Below are 15,125 nucleotides of genomic sequence, written 5' to 3'. Positions count from 1 at the left end.
TTATTTAATTTCTTTAAATGTACTGTTTCTCCGTTTTTAAATTGTCTTTCAGAATGTCTAACATAGTTTCTTTTACTTTTTCTGTGGCTTCTGATATATTAACAAATTTAGTTGTTCCATAGAATTACTTTTTTGTATCAGAACTATGCTTTGTCCATTAAAAAATTATTTAATAGTTTTCAGTCTCTTTTCTCCTCTTTTTAGTGTATTGCTTTGTTTTGCAAGTTAAGAGAAGAGGAAAGGAGTCTTACCTCACTTTCATTTTGCCACTGTTCTACTTGCATCATCCTTCTTCATCATTAATTGCTAATCCTCAGAGAAAAGTTCAAAGTTGAGATTAGAATAACTTTCTCTTCATCTCTTTCAACAGGCACCTAGACCTGGGGATTGTTTTGCTCCCCATCTATCTCTCTCCTCCCCATCCTCACCTCCTGGGTTACTTCCTTCCGACTTTATTTGATCTGTTATAAAACTATTTTAAAAGTATGTAGCAGATGTCAAGAAACATTGTTTTAAATCCATTGCTTTTAAATCCATTCATCTATCCCATTTAACAAAATGGCCTGTTCCCTTCCAACTCAATTATCTTTGGTTCCTTTAACTTTTATTCTCAGATTTCCTCTTTCAACCCTAAAATCACCTCAATATTTTTCTTCTTTTTTTTAAAAGAAAGATTTTATTTATTTTGAGTTTTACAATTTTTTCCCTATTCTTGTTTCCTTCCCCCACCTCCCACAGAAGGCAGTCTTCTTAGTCTTTGCATTGTTTCCATGGTATACACTGATCTAATTTGAATGTGATGAGAGAGAAATCATATCCATAAGGAAGAAAAATAAAGTATAAGAGATAACACAATTACATAATAAGATAACTTGTTTTTTTTTTTAATTGAAGGTAATAGTTTTTGTTCAAACTCCACAAATCTTTCTCTGGATACAGATGATATTTTCCATTGCAGATAGCCCAAAATTGTCCCTGAATATTGCACTGATGGAATGAGAAAGTCCATCAAGGTTGATCATCACCCCCTTGTTGCTGTTAGGGCGTACAATGTTTTTCTGGTTCTGCTCATCTTGCTTAGTATCAGTTCATGCAAATCCTTCCATGCTTCCCTGAATTCCCATCTCTCCTGGTTTCTAATAGAACAATAGTGTTCCATGACTTACATATACTACAGTTTGTTAAGCCATTCCCCAATTGAAGGACATTCACTTAATTTCCAATTCTTTGCCACCACAAACAGGGCTGCTATGAAACTTTTTTGGTACAAGTGATGTTTTTACCCTTTTTCATAATCTCTTCAAGGTATAGACCCAGTAGTGGCATGGCTGGATCAAAGGGTAAGCACATTTTTGTTGCCCTTTGGGCATAATTCCAAACTCTTTCCAGAAAGGTTGGATGAGTTCACAATTTCACCAACAATGTATTAGTGTCCCAGATTTCCCACATCCCTTCCAACATTGAACATTGTTCTTTCTGGTCATATTGGCCAGTCTGAGAGGTGTGAGGTGGTACTCAGAGATGCTTTAATTTGCATTTCTCTAATAAGTAAATATTTTTCTTCTAAAATCAATAAAAATCCAGAAGTTCTTTAATTATAGTTTCCAAGATTAGGCACAGTAGTTAAAGATTTGAAAGATAAATGTGAGTCCTATAGTTCTGCAAATCATGTAATATATCTTTTTTTCTTATTAAATTACATTTTTCTTTTACTAGAACTCTACTTTTATGTCTGCTGATGGTGTGGAGGTGATTCTGGGGTCTTGAAGGATATGTCTGTGATTCAGAAAGTTTAGAAATCTGAAAAGATTTCAGTACGAGGTTTAGTAATGGTCTGCTTAGTTATTGTCTTAAGACCAGCTTAATGTAAGGGTCCTTAAGTAATTCACCTCCAAGTGATGAATGTTTTTGATCATGTGCAATTATTGGGATCACCTGTGATGCTAAAGAAGGGTTACATTCTGTGTCCATGATTAAATCACAGATACTTGAATTATTAAAAATACTAAGTTGCTGACTAAATTAAATGTGTGTTATCATTCTAGTTATTCTTCCTAACCTGAAATCTGAAGATACACCATGCCTTCTTTCCGTAGATTTGTTTCACGTTTTGGTAAGTAAGGACTACCCCTGCTTATCCTACTCTAGAAATATATATATGAAAGTGAGTAGACATTCTTGAAGGTTTTGCCACTGGAGTAAAAGCTCTCAGTCATTTCCATACTAGAAAGTCTTCACAGATAATCCCAGCAACAGGCCATATTTACTTTCAGAAGACCTAGCCTAACTACACTTGAAGAGGCTTGTCATAAGAATAATGGCAATTTGGTGATGGGTTCTTTGGCAATAGCAACCTATGAAAACAAGAAAAATACTTTGAATACATTCCTTTTTTGAAAAGCTTGTCTTTTTTCCTTTTATGGCATCCAGTTCCATTATTTATATCTTTGCATTTTTCAATGATCTCTCAGTCATGTGCACTGCCTTCTCCGCTTCCCACTTATGAATTGATAATGACAGAAGATGCTAGGAATCATAAAATTTTTAGGCTGTCTATAAATGCTGACTTAGATGTTGGTACTCTAATTGTGAGATTTTTGTCTAGGACCACCAAGTGCACATACTAAATGTTATTAGTTTTGACATTCTCACTGCAAAAAGAAGTTGCAACGAAGTGAAAGAATGAGTTATAGACTTTAGTGTTAGACAAATGAATGAACTAATGCAGTCGGTTTTTATCACATATCCAAAGATAATAAGAAATAATATTCCATGAGATATTTGTTCATTTCACATTGTAGAACTAATGATAAATATTTGCAAAAGTTATCATAAAATTAATTACATTTCGGGGTGGCTAGGTGATGCAGTGGATAAAGCACCAGCCCTGGAGTCAGGAGTACCTGGGTTCAAATCTGGTCTCAGACACTTAATAATTACCTAGCTGTGTGGCCTTGGGCAAGCCACTTAACCCCATTTGCCTTGTAAAAAAAAAACACCCTAAAAAAAATTAATTACATTTCATGCACCAGTGTCTATTGCAGAAGAAGGCATAGAACTTTAGTGCAAAACCTGGTAAAACCTTTGAAATTGGATTAGCAGATAATTTAACTTTTGATTAATTAATTGCAGAAGTAGGCATTAATGAAAATGGCAAAGAATTGTATTGGAAAATACAGTTCAGGAATAAGCAATGAGTGTCTTATATACCACACAGAAGCTTTATGCTTTTATATGTTGATAGCTCTCCTTTAAAAAGAATCAAAAAAGCAGAGTGGCTAGGTGGTTCAGTTGGATTAGAGTACCAGCCCTGGAGTCAGGAGTACCTGAGGTCAAATTCAGCCTCAGACACTTACTAATTACCTGGCTGTGTGGCCTTGGACAAGTCACCTAATCCATTTGCCTTGCAAAAAAATAAAGAATCAAAAAGCATATAGAACATAGTGAGAATCAAATAATATCACAGAAAATGAAATTGATCATAGTTTGACGGGCAGACAAAATAATTTATTAAGGATATTGGTATTATCCTTGAATCATTTATCTGTGTATTAGTAGCCCAACTGACTTGTTAGCTAAAAGATCAAAATTCGGGCAGCTAGGTGGCTTAGTTGATAGAGCACTGGCCCTGGAGTCAGGAGTACCTGGGTTCAAATCCGGCCTCAGACACTTAATAATTACCTAGCTGTGTGGCCTTGGGCAAGCTGCTTAACTCCATTGCCTTGCAAAAACCTAAAAAAAGAAATAAAAGATCAAAATTTACATGAAGTTAGTAGAGAGAATGAAGTTAATTTGACTAGTAAATGACATAAAATTACCAAATATATGGAGGAAAGGACATAGACATAAATTTTTATGTATGAATGGAGTATTTTGAACAGTGTAACCTCATAAAACAGTAAGTAGAGGGAAAAAATATTTAGGGAAGGCTTGGCAAGTTATCCAACTAAACAAGATGATTCTCATGGTTTTCAGAATAAAATTGGAAGGAAAACAATAAACAAAAAAAAGATCTTCAGAAATTTTTACACCAAATGTTTCACCATCAAGGACAGAGGAATCTATATTTTTTCCAAATTCATCATCACTGTTCAGAATGCACTTATCGAGGGAAATAGAAATGGCAATGAACAAACAGAGATGTATAAAGCAGCAATTAATTCTCAAGGTGTCTGAAAGACCTTTTGTGAAAAAATGTTTGAGAATGTGAGAAAAATCTTGGATCTCCTTACTAACAACAACAAAAAAGAGAACATCAAGGGACAACTAGATTGCAAAGTGGATAGAGCACCTACCCTGGAGTCAGGAGAATCTTAGTTCAAATTGGATCTCACCTAACTGTGTGACCTTGGGGAGGTCACTTTACTCCATTGCCTTGCAAAATACAAAAACGAGAGAGAACATCAATTACTCCTAGCCCATATGCCTATTTTTCCATATATCTAAAGTTTTTAGAAAAATAATTACATAATTTTTTTATTTTCTTGGTAGGCCACATATTTACCAGCATACAATTGTCTGAAAGATGGTAGAGAATCTTAGATCACTCTGTGCTTATTGTTTGTTAATTTAAAAAATCATTTGATTTGGTAGAGCAAGATATCATCTTAAAGACTATTCTCCAATAAGACATCTCCCATCTCTGTTAAAATGAAATACCCTGAAAGATACAACAACAGAAGTAATCTTTTTGATAACTCACTAATTGTTAATATCATATAAGAAACAAAGTAGGGAGACATGTCCCTGCCAAAAGTGTTTGCCTGTCATGGAGGTGATCCAGACCCAATATCAAAGAAGTATTCTCTCTAGATAGTAAAGTTCTCCAGATGCACTTATTTGTAAATGTCATTATATTAAATGCATCAAATATTGGGATATTGTCAAGCTCCTAAATAAAACACAGTCACTGAAAAGAGTTTGATTTAACTAGTTCTAAAAGGAAAAAAAAAGGTAGACAAAAAATGCCTATTGGATGAACAGTGATATGCAGTTATATTTATCTGTCAGTGTATCCAGTGTAAACATATGCTATATCTGCACTGCAAATGGATAATCATTTGGACTGAGAATGCTTCTAGGTTTCAGATTTCTCCCTAAAACAAAGACCCAATGTTTTAATTCTCATATTCTGCTAATAAGGTTATATCATTGCAAAAAATAGAATGCTACAGTTTTCAAAGAATTAAAGTTGAGGATCACCCAGACTACTAGTTAGAGAAGCTCCTTCCTCTGAGAGTGGTGGTCATGAATAGGCAGTAACACAACACAAACAAGGAATCATTAAATAAAGGTCATGTAAAGCCTGTCATCTAAGATACATATGATCAAAAAAAGAAAATGGGTTGGTAACATAGTGATAATGCAAATTTAAAACATCTCTTTAATCCATTTAAAAAAATCTTTCATTTAAATTTACATGTTGTGTTGAATAGGATAAGTTCTTGATCTTTGGCTCAGTTAAATATCTTATCCATTCATTCAACATTCAGTAAACATATTGAGGTTCTAATTTGTTCTGCCAAAATTAGTTCATTGGGGTAGTCAGCAGAGAAAATGCAAAATTAAATTCTTATGGTGTGTCTATTTCTATATATTTTGTATGTAAGAAATTGGAAGATTCCTTTGATTGCTGTCATTTAATTTGCCTGAAGCAACCTATATTTTTTGGACTTACTATTTGTTAGTCATCTCTACAAAACAAGCATTTTCTAGCTTTTAAGTGATTTGGCTCTATACCATGTTTTCTGCTCACCTGCAAGACAAGCATTGGAAGACAGGTTGAACTGTCCAGTAGGGCAGGAACCCTTAGGGGATAAGGATCAGGTTCTGTATACAAGTAGTCCACCACTCCATATTCCTCAAAGGCTGTTCCATCTAAGCATTCTTTTTTTTTTTTTTTTTTTTTTTTAGGTTTTTTCAAGGCAAATGGGGTTAAGGGGCTTGCCCAAGGCCACACAGCTAGGTAATTATTAGGTATCTGAGACCGGATTTGAACCCATATACTCCTGACTCCAAGGTTGGTGCTTTATCACTATACCACCTAGCCACCCCTCATCTAAGAATTCTTATGATTGCTGTAATAAACTTAAGCTTTTGGGGTGGCTAGGTGGCACAGTGGATAGAGCACTGGCCCTGGAGCCAGGAGTCCCTGAGTTCAAATCCGGCCTCAGACACTTAATAATTGCCTAGCTGTGTGGCCTTGGGCAAGCCACTTAACCCCATTGCCTTGCAAAAACCTAAAAAACAAACAAACAAATAAATAAACTAAGCTTTCTCTAATCTTTAAAAGTTTCCTATTCTCACTGTTAGTACCATAATTGAGGCTCTCATTTTAGTGTGATATACTGAAAGGATTGCTAGAGTCAGGTACTGGAACACCCTTAATTTGAATTCCATCTCTAATGCCAGTCCAATGACTATAGATATTGCACAAAGCTTTTCTGAGTCTCAGTTTCTTCTACTGCAAAATGGGGATAATAATAACTGTAGTGCCTGCTTACGGGGCCATTGTGAGTCTCAGATGCATGTTGTGAGAAAAGTACTTTGTAAACCTTAAAGTTCTTTCTAATCTCTTAATAAACATCATCTTTTCCTTGACTATTTCCACAACTTCCCAACTGTTCTTCCCATCTATCTCTTTTATTTCCAGTCCATCCTATACACTGATGCTTGTTAGATAAGTTATCTCAGTTGATCCTCATAGCAACCATGAGGGGATAGTTATTGTTGTTATCTCCCTTTTATAAATGAGGAAACTGAAGGAGTGATTTGCCCAAGTTCATACTCCTGGTAAGTGTCTGAAACGGGATTCAAACTCAGAACTTTCTGACTCCCAAGTCTAGCAGGAGGCCATTTGATTGTCAAAGTAAATCCAAAATACTTATACTGCATTTCTAGTCTTTCCTCCCATTATTTATTTTTGTGTACTCTATTAGAATATTTTTTTTTAAATTTAAGGCAATGAGGTTAAGAGTGACTTGCCCAAGGTCACACAGCTAGGCAATTATTAAGTGTCTGAAGTTGGCTTTGAATTCAGGTACTCCTGACTCCAGGGCCAGTGCTCTATCCACTGTACCACCTAGCTGCCCACTATTAGAATATTTTTTCTGTCAAACATAGTTGTATTTTTCTACCTTTGTCCTTTTATCCTACTTTAACTTCCATTACCTCTTCTTGTCTTATTCCACTATATTTGCTTGTCAACAATCTTTCCTTTTTACTAATCATGTAGTACTTTTGAAGTTTTTCTTATGTGCTAATGTAGAAAGGAGGAATGGATTCAGAGTTAAAGGACCCAAAGTCCATTAGTCACCAAACACTTATTAAACACTTAATATGTTCAGACACTATGCAAAGCCCTGGGGAATACAAAGTGAAGCAAAAAGGAAGTCCCTGTTCTTAAGAATCTTAGTGGTAGACAACACAAAGTAAACCAGTGAACAAGATGGGGAGAGTTGAAGTGGCAAAGTCTAGAGAGTCAGAAGCAAATCTTGGAAATAAATTGAAGAATGGATGACTTGAGTCCTTCCTCAACATGGAGCTACCAAGAAGAACTCAAAGGAAAGATATAGCTATAAAAGAGCTGTAAGAAGGGATATTCCAGGATGAAAAAAATCATGAGTCTTGAGGGAAGTTCTGGGAGAGAAGGCAACTGGGGGGTGGTGGAATTGTCAAAAGCAGAACCAAGAGAGTAAAGATTCAAACTACTTCTGTCATTCCCTTACCTCTGTAATTTTGGGCAAGTTACTTAATCTCTTATCTCATTTTCCTCCTCCTTAAAAGTGAGGAGTTTTGACCAGATGACCTCCAAAGTCCTTTCCAGTTCTAAATTTTATTGAGATCTTTTTATCTATATTCAACTGGCACATTCTACCACGTGTACTTGTCTTATCTCTCTATAAAAATTTAAACTTCTTGAGAAAATGAATGGCTTAATTATCTTTGTATCATTGCAAAAGTTAGCCTAATTTTTCATATATATTAAGTGCTCAGTGAAATTGATTTCAGGAATGGATTTGGGGTACTGACTGAGTTGTCCTTTTGATGTGACCTTTTAGATGACTGCTCCCAACTAGGTGATAAGAACAACTTAACCTCTTATATTCAGTGACATATCACTTGCTACTTTTCTATATAGGTAAAAGTAAAAATTTAAAACCATCACTCTGAAGCATTTTCATTTAGATATAAAACTGATTTTGTGGGTCTCTTTATTTTACAGATATTGCTGTTATTTTTTTTTCACAGGTGGGTGCTGTTTCATCTTTCCCATCTTTGTATTGGGATGACGCTGTTGCCTTGCAACCTTCATCAGTTAGCTCTTCCTACAACCACCTCTATCTTTTCCATTTGATCACGATGGCTCATATATGCCAGATACTTCTCACCATAGAGACAGGTAAAAAGTTCTATTTTGGTGGCCATAAATAACTTCCCCTTCCCCTACACACACCTTTTTTTCTGTCTTCATAGCATAGAATATTAATTTTGTTTGTGATAATAATCATCTCATATTTCTATTTGCTCTCAGTGATTTCCTTGATAAAGAATCAACCATTTACTTCAGAATCAATTTGTTCTAATTATGTGTGGAGAAGTAAATATAACTGTGAAAGGATTAAACAACTGACCTACCTATCCTTACTCCTCAGATAACTTCCATAGATACATATAGAAAGTTCTTGGATTCTTAAAGTTTCTCATTCCAGAACCCAAAGCCTCAATTTCTTCATAAGAATATCATCCTTATACATTTCTTTACATGTATAACATTTTTAATTCTTTAATAGCCTTGCCAAAATTTACTTCAGGTAGGCCCCTGAGAATAATTACACTGAAACCTTCATTATGCTTTTGTTTATGAGAACAAATGCCTTAGAAAAAATAGTGAGAGACTAGGAGGATCCATAAGAGTATAATAGGCTTTTCAAGAAAGACCCATAGAGGAGTTCTGATCTCTATTGATGACCCACTTAGGATTTTAGTACTTTATCAAAGGTAGAATCAGGCCTCATCTCCTAATTCTTTCTACCCCTTAAAGGGTCTCTCATTGTTAAGAGATTGAATGAAGTTCTTTAGCATTCTCCAAAGTAGATATGTCCTCCAATATAATTTAATAAAAATAACAAAGAGGTCATGAGAGAAACAAAATAGAGAACATTTCTTATTTTAAAAAAACCCAACTAGGTCTGCATGTTCAAAGATAATATGCTTTTTCTTTCCAAATCTCCTAATAGCCTGGTTCCTATAAATGGCAGGAAAATGAGGAAATTAAGGAACCAGATAGACTTGGTGAAAAAGAATTCCTCTTACCACTTTGTGAATTGTTGTATTGTTTGCTGATGACACTAAGCGCAAGGGAAAGTAATAAAGATGGACACTCCTTTCAGAATGATCTTGATTTCATGAGAAGTGTTCAGAAGCAAAGAGAATGAAATTTAATAAGTGTAACAGCAGAGTAATATAATTAGTTCAAACCATAAAAAGTATATTAAAGCTCAGTGTTAACAAATGGCATACAGCATAAAAAATAGAAAATGTTTAAATGATGTAGAAGGAAATCAATGGGAATTCATGATGAATAACAAGGTAGATAATAATTCAATTTCTGTATTGTTTTTGATTTACAAAGTACTTTCCTCAGAACTCTGAGGTTAGAAATCTATTTACTATATACCACTGCAGAAAAATACTGTCAGGACATACCAAAGCACAACCTTAAACCAATCACATAGTTTATTTGCTAGGAAACAGCAATGTATTGCAGCTTTTTTAGCAACAAATAGAGATGAACCATCAGTCTTTCAAGAAAGATTTATTGAATGACTACTAGGTGCAATTAAATTGTCTCCAAGACTACTTTTTTCTTTAACTTCCTTTTACCCTTCTCATTTTTTATTTCTCCCAATGACCAAAGGAAGATATCTAGAAATTCTATACCACTTGTGAATCATCATACAATACATTTTTATTAATACGTAGTTTATACAAGTGTTAGGATTAATGAAGGATACAAGGAGGTATGAAATATACCACTTCTTCAAGGCATTTATGTCTTAGTTTATAGCTAACATAACATAATATAATAGCTAACAAACAGAACCATAACAAATACCATTTAGTCACATCTGAAATGGTGCCCTGGACCAAAATTCTAGTTGCTCTGCCCTAGTTAAAGCTTTGATAACAATAGACAGGATATGATAAGAATCAAAGGAATAATAGACAAAATAATAGTCAAAAATAGAATATAGGGCATGGTATATATTAGAATATAGGGAATGGTAATCATTCCACAAAAGTCAGATGGAAAAGATATAATTGAAACTCTGCCTAGAGGAATGATTACCATTCCTATAAATAGTGAGGGTGGGGTAGATATTTCAAAAAGAGCAAGTACCAGGTAGCCAATGTGACAAGAATCAAGGCTGTAAACAGCAACCAGTGGGGCAGAATGTTCACAGATTTTCAGTGTGGAAAAGATGATTGCTATGCATTAATCTCTTTAATTATTCATATGTATTCACATATGAATAACATTATTAAGGTCAATTTTGGAAAAATATTTGAATGGGCACATTTGTATACTACATAATTCGATACTTCAAGGGACCAATTTAGTTGGTTTATGCATACTCATGGTCAGCCATGCCATTCTTCTATCCTCCTCAGGAAATAAAAATCACTATCTTCTCTGACCTTGGTGATGAGTTTCTCACTGGGGTCATAAAGGGCACAGGCCTAACAACTTCCCTGACTTTCCTGTGTTTCAGTACTGGAGCTTTAAGAGTCCTGCCTACTTGAACCTGGCTCCAGAGGGAGAGAATGAAGATGGAACAGGACTTTAGTTGGATAGATGCCACACCTGGTCTGTTTAGTTCAGCAAATATTTGGGTCACTGTGACAAAAAATGATAAACAGTCTCTCCTTCGAGGAGCTTACATTCTCTTGAGTAAGATAACTTGTGTCTAAGTAAGGATACTATAATGTAAATCAAGGAGTTGAAAAGCATTCCTTCAGTTCATTCACACAATTAAGTACTAGCAAGGTGAAAAGCACTGAGTTCAGTTTGGATATACCCAGACAAAAGCAACAGTACCTAATCTGAAGGAGCTTCCATTCTATCAGAAGAGGCAAGATATTATAATCATAATATTTAGCATTTATGTAGTGTATTCAGGTTTGCAAAATACTTTACAAATAATCTCATTTGATCCTCTCAACAATGCTGGAAGGTATATATACTATTATGCCTTTTTTATAGATGAGTCAGAGGTTAATTGACTTGCCAGAGTCACACAGCTAGAAACTAGATTTGAACTTGGGGCTTCTTGTTTCCATATCCAGCAATTTATCCACTGCATCTCTTTGCTGCCTAACAGGTAAATAAAAAAATAAACACAAAACTATTTAAGAGGATGAGAGCACTAGAACAATCAGGATGGGGTTCCCAAAGGAAATTGTACCTTTTGCTGCCTAACAGGTAAATAGATAAATGAATAAACACAAAACCATTTAAGAGGGTGAGAGCACTAGAATAATCAGGATGGGGTTCTCAGAGGAAATTGTACCTGAGTTGAGCTTTGAGGAAAGCTAAGGATTCCAGGAGGCAAGGGTGAGAAAGATATCATTTCAGGTTTGGTATTTCATGGAGAGGTACAGAAGTAAAATCTTGGAGAAAGAGGGATACCAGTTTGGTTATAACAGAGAATGTGAAGGGAAGTTGTGTGAAGTAAGTCTAGAATGGTCAAATAGTTTCAGATTATGAACTAAGGTGTTTATATTTTATCGTAGATATCCACAGGGAACCACTGAAACTCCTTGAGAAGGAGAGTAAGTGATCAGATCCATGCTCAGAAAGACCAGTTTGCCCACTATATATGCTTAATGATTTGAAAAGAGATTGGAAGCAAGAAATCCAAAGAGGAGTTTGTTTTAGCAGTCCATGTTTGAGGTGACTGTAGTTTAAATTAGGGCAATAACTGTAAATAAAAATAAAATGTAGGTGAGCAATTTTATGAGGTAAAACTGTCAAAATATGGCAACTAATTGTTATAGAAAGAATGAGAAAGGAAGACTGTGGTTGTGACAGGAATGATAATGTCTTTAACAGATACCAGGGAATTTGGGGCTAGAATATTTCTAATGTGAGTTTAAGATACCTATAAGTTATCCATTTGGAGATGCCCAGTGTCATTTTGGAACTGTCTTTCAAGTGAGAAATTAGGTCTAGACATGGATATTTGGGTCAACACTTGGACCTATGGTAATTGATAAGATTTCCAATATAGTAAGCTTAAAAGGAGAAGAAAAAAAAAACTACTTAGGGCAGAGCTCTGGAGAAAATCTACCTTAAGAGAACACGAGATGAACAAGGAGACCATAGATTGGAGAACCAAGAGAGAGCAGCGTGATAAGGAAGGGTGAGCTATCCAGTTTGGAGCCATGGGCAACAGTATAATTACAGAGAGTGCAAAGAGGATAAGAACTGAGAAAAAAGTGGGTGAAAAGAATGTAGAGACAACAGGAATAGATGATTCTGGTAGTTTGGCAATGAAAGGTAAGCCATAGTAAGCTTGAGGACATATTAGGGTCAAGTGAGAATTCTTTTAAGGATGAGGTAGTAATAGAAATATTTGTATTTGATGGTGGGGGGGGGGAATCAGTTGATAAGAAAAGATTGAAGAGAAGAGCCTGAATGATTAATGAAGCAAACTTCTAGCAGCAGGAGGAGTTACTAGGAGAGAGGTTAGCCTTGGCAAAGAGAAGGGAAACTTTTCCCAACCAGAGTAGTGAAAGCTCCCCAGGACCATAATGAGTATTCATTATGGTGCAAGCTAAGTCCACTTATTTTAAAATGTTGGAGAATAAAACACCCTCAGAAAATATCTCACATGTGGCACATATGCCAGTTGTGGTATCCAAGTTCTTGGACCTTTTGGTGTTAAGTCTTATCATTGTCCCCAGTTAAGTTAGTTTTATATCTTTTCCTGGGATCCCAGTCTTTCCATTTCTAGGCCTAGTAGAAATTTTTATGAGTAGTTATATATGACCAACACTTTCCTGAATGTGGTCTAAAGGGATGTGGTCTAAAGGGATCCTTTAAATCATTTCAGGGAATCCACAAGTTCAAAACTTTTAATAATAACGACTATGCCATTTTCAGTTCTGTTATGTCAATACATGAATTCAATAGATATGACCCCTCAAACTAAAGCTCTTTGGGATGGTCCTCAATAATTTTTAAGAGTGTAAAATGGACCTTAAGACCAAAAAGTTTGAGAATGACTGATATATGTCAGAGTTTAGAAGCAATATGTTTCATATGTGTGTGTACATACACACACACGTGCACATACATATACATTTATAAAATACATTCATATATCCTATCCCTCATATCATAGTCTTCCTCTCTAATGTAACCTCTACTCTCATACATATTCATTCCATCTGTTGACTTTCCATTCCTGTTACCACTATCCAAATTCAGTTCCACATTACAACTCATCTGTACTATATGTATTACCTGTTCTCCTCCTGAAATTTTCTATTCCTACTCTAGTCCAGTGTAAATAGATGTCATTTCTTGTATCAAAAACCTTCATTCATTCCCTATTGTCTTCCAAATGAAATTTAAGTTCCTTATCATGTCTCTCAGGGCCTTCATTGATCCAGTCCCAACTATCATTCCAGTTATATCACTTATCACTACATGAGTGTAATATTGGAGCCAAATTGTACATCTCCTCATTTCCAGAATATTCTTTGCACATTCCTTTCTCCATTACTTGGCTCACATTTTTTTTCCAACACATGGCATTTTCCTTCCTCTAATTTCTGCCTATAAAAAACTCTTCAAGGCCCAATTCACTTGATCTTTTTTCTCCCACACCTGCCAGTGGAAAGGAATTTCTCCTGTGAATTCTAATAGAACTTTATACTTTTTTATTCCCTTATGTTCAGTTTTGTATTAAAAAGGTATTTGTAGGCATGTATTGTTGTACCTTCCTTCCTGTATTGGAAGTTTTTCTTCATTCTTATATCCTTTAAAACCCTTAGCAGAGTGTTCTATATGTGGAGGAGGAATGGAAGGGAACAAATATTTATTAAGTGCCTTCTATATGCCAGTCATTGTGCTTTGCAAATATTATTTCATATGATCTTGTCAACAAGCTTGAGAGACAGCTGCTGTTATTCATTTTACAATTGAAAAAACTGTAGGTCATGTAACCTGTAAATAACTAAGGCTAGATGTGAACTCAGATTTTCCTCACTCCAGACCTAGTATTCTATCCTACTATACTACTTAGCTGTCTTATTAGTGGTATACCCTAAGTAAATTTTGAACAAAAACCTTGAGGATGCATACATAATATGAGATGTTGGAACTAATACTGCCTTTTATGATCAATACTTCTTTGATTAATCTGGACATTTATGAGATTAGCCATTGAGGAGAGATATGGAAGACCCAATTCAGAAGAGGAACCTAGAAGATTAAAGACATGACTTAAAATAGAGGAGGAAAAACTAGAGAAAATAGCACTTTTCAGCCCAAAGACTTACAGACAATTTAATAAGTTTCCAGGAATATGAAGAGCTTTCATATGAGTGGAATGGGTTGACAAGGGAGGTTGTGGAAGCCCCCCTCTGAAAGTTTTTAAAAATAAGATAGATTCTCATCTTTCTGGGATGATTTAGGTGTGGCCTTGCCTGAAGACAGGGGGATGAAATAAATGACCTCACAAAGTCCCTTCCAGCTCTATGATTCTAAGATTGAGCTTGTGCAGCAGCAGCAGGAGCAGCAATCTGCTTCCCCATTTGCAGGTTGAATTCCTACCAGCCTGGCTAAAATTCCTAGGCACCCAGGGTAGGTGGATGACTGCTAATCTATGTGATTATTAAGTTAATGGTCAATATTTATTAAACACCCATATTTAGCAAGTTCTTGTTCTAGCAAAGTTGACTTAACAGTACTAATCTACAGAATTAACCATTTGGAGTCAAAAGTGCCCTTTTACATTTTTTTAAGAGAATATAAAACTTCTCAGCCACACGGAACATAGAGTTTGCAATTTATGGCTGAGTAGTAAGTGAATGAAATCATTTTATGGGCTATT

The 15,125-nt window shown here is 35.2% G+C and overlaps 1 protein-coding gene across 4 annotated transcripts in view; it reads left to right on the top strand.

The window, feature by feature from the left end:
- The window catches only part of UBR1 (ubiquitin protein ligase E3 component n-recognin 1), a 181,329-nt gene that overhangs the window by 146,925 nt on the left and 19,279 nt on the right, over positions 1-15,125 (top strand). For 2 of the 4 annotated variants that reach the window (XM_074235207.1, XM_074235208.1), the window contains exons 38-39: positions 2,046-2,113; positions 8,251-8,401. In XM_074235207.1, coding sequence (XP_074091308.1) covers positions 2,046-2,113; positions 8,251-8,401 — 219 coding nt within the window. The other 2 variants (XM_074235209.1, XM_074235211.1) reach the window with 2 other exon arrangements.

Source organism: Macrotis lagotis, chromosome 4 (assembly GCF_037893015.1).
Source record: "Macrotis lagotis isolate mMagLag1 chromosome 4, bilby.v1.9.chrom.fasta, whole genome shotgun sequence".
Classification (NCBI taxonomy): domain Eukaryota; kingdom Metazoa; phylum Chordata; class Mammalia; order Peramelemorphia; family Peramelidae; genus Macrotis; species Macrotis lagotis.
Note: the sequence above shows the minus strand (reverse complement) of the source record. Positions and strands in the feature narration are given on the sequence as shown.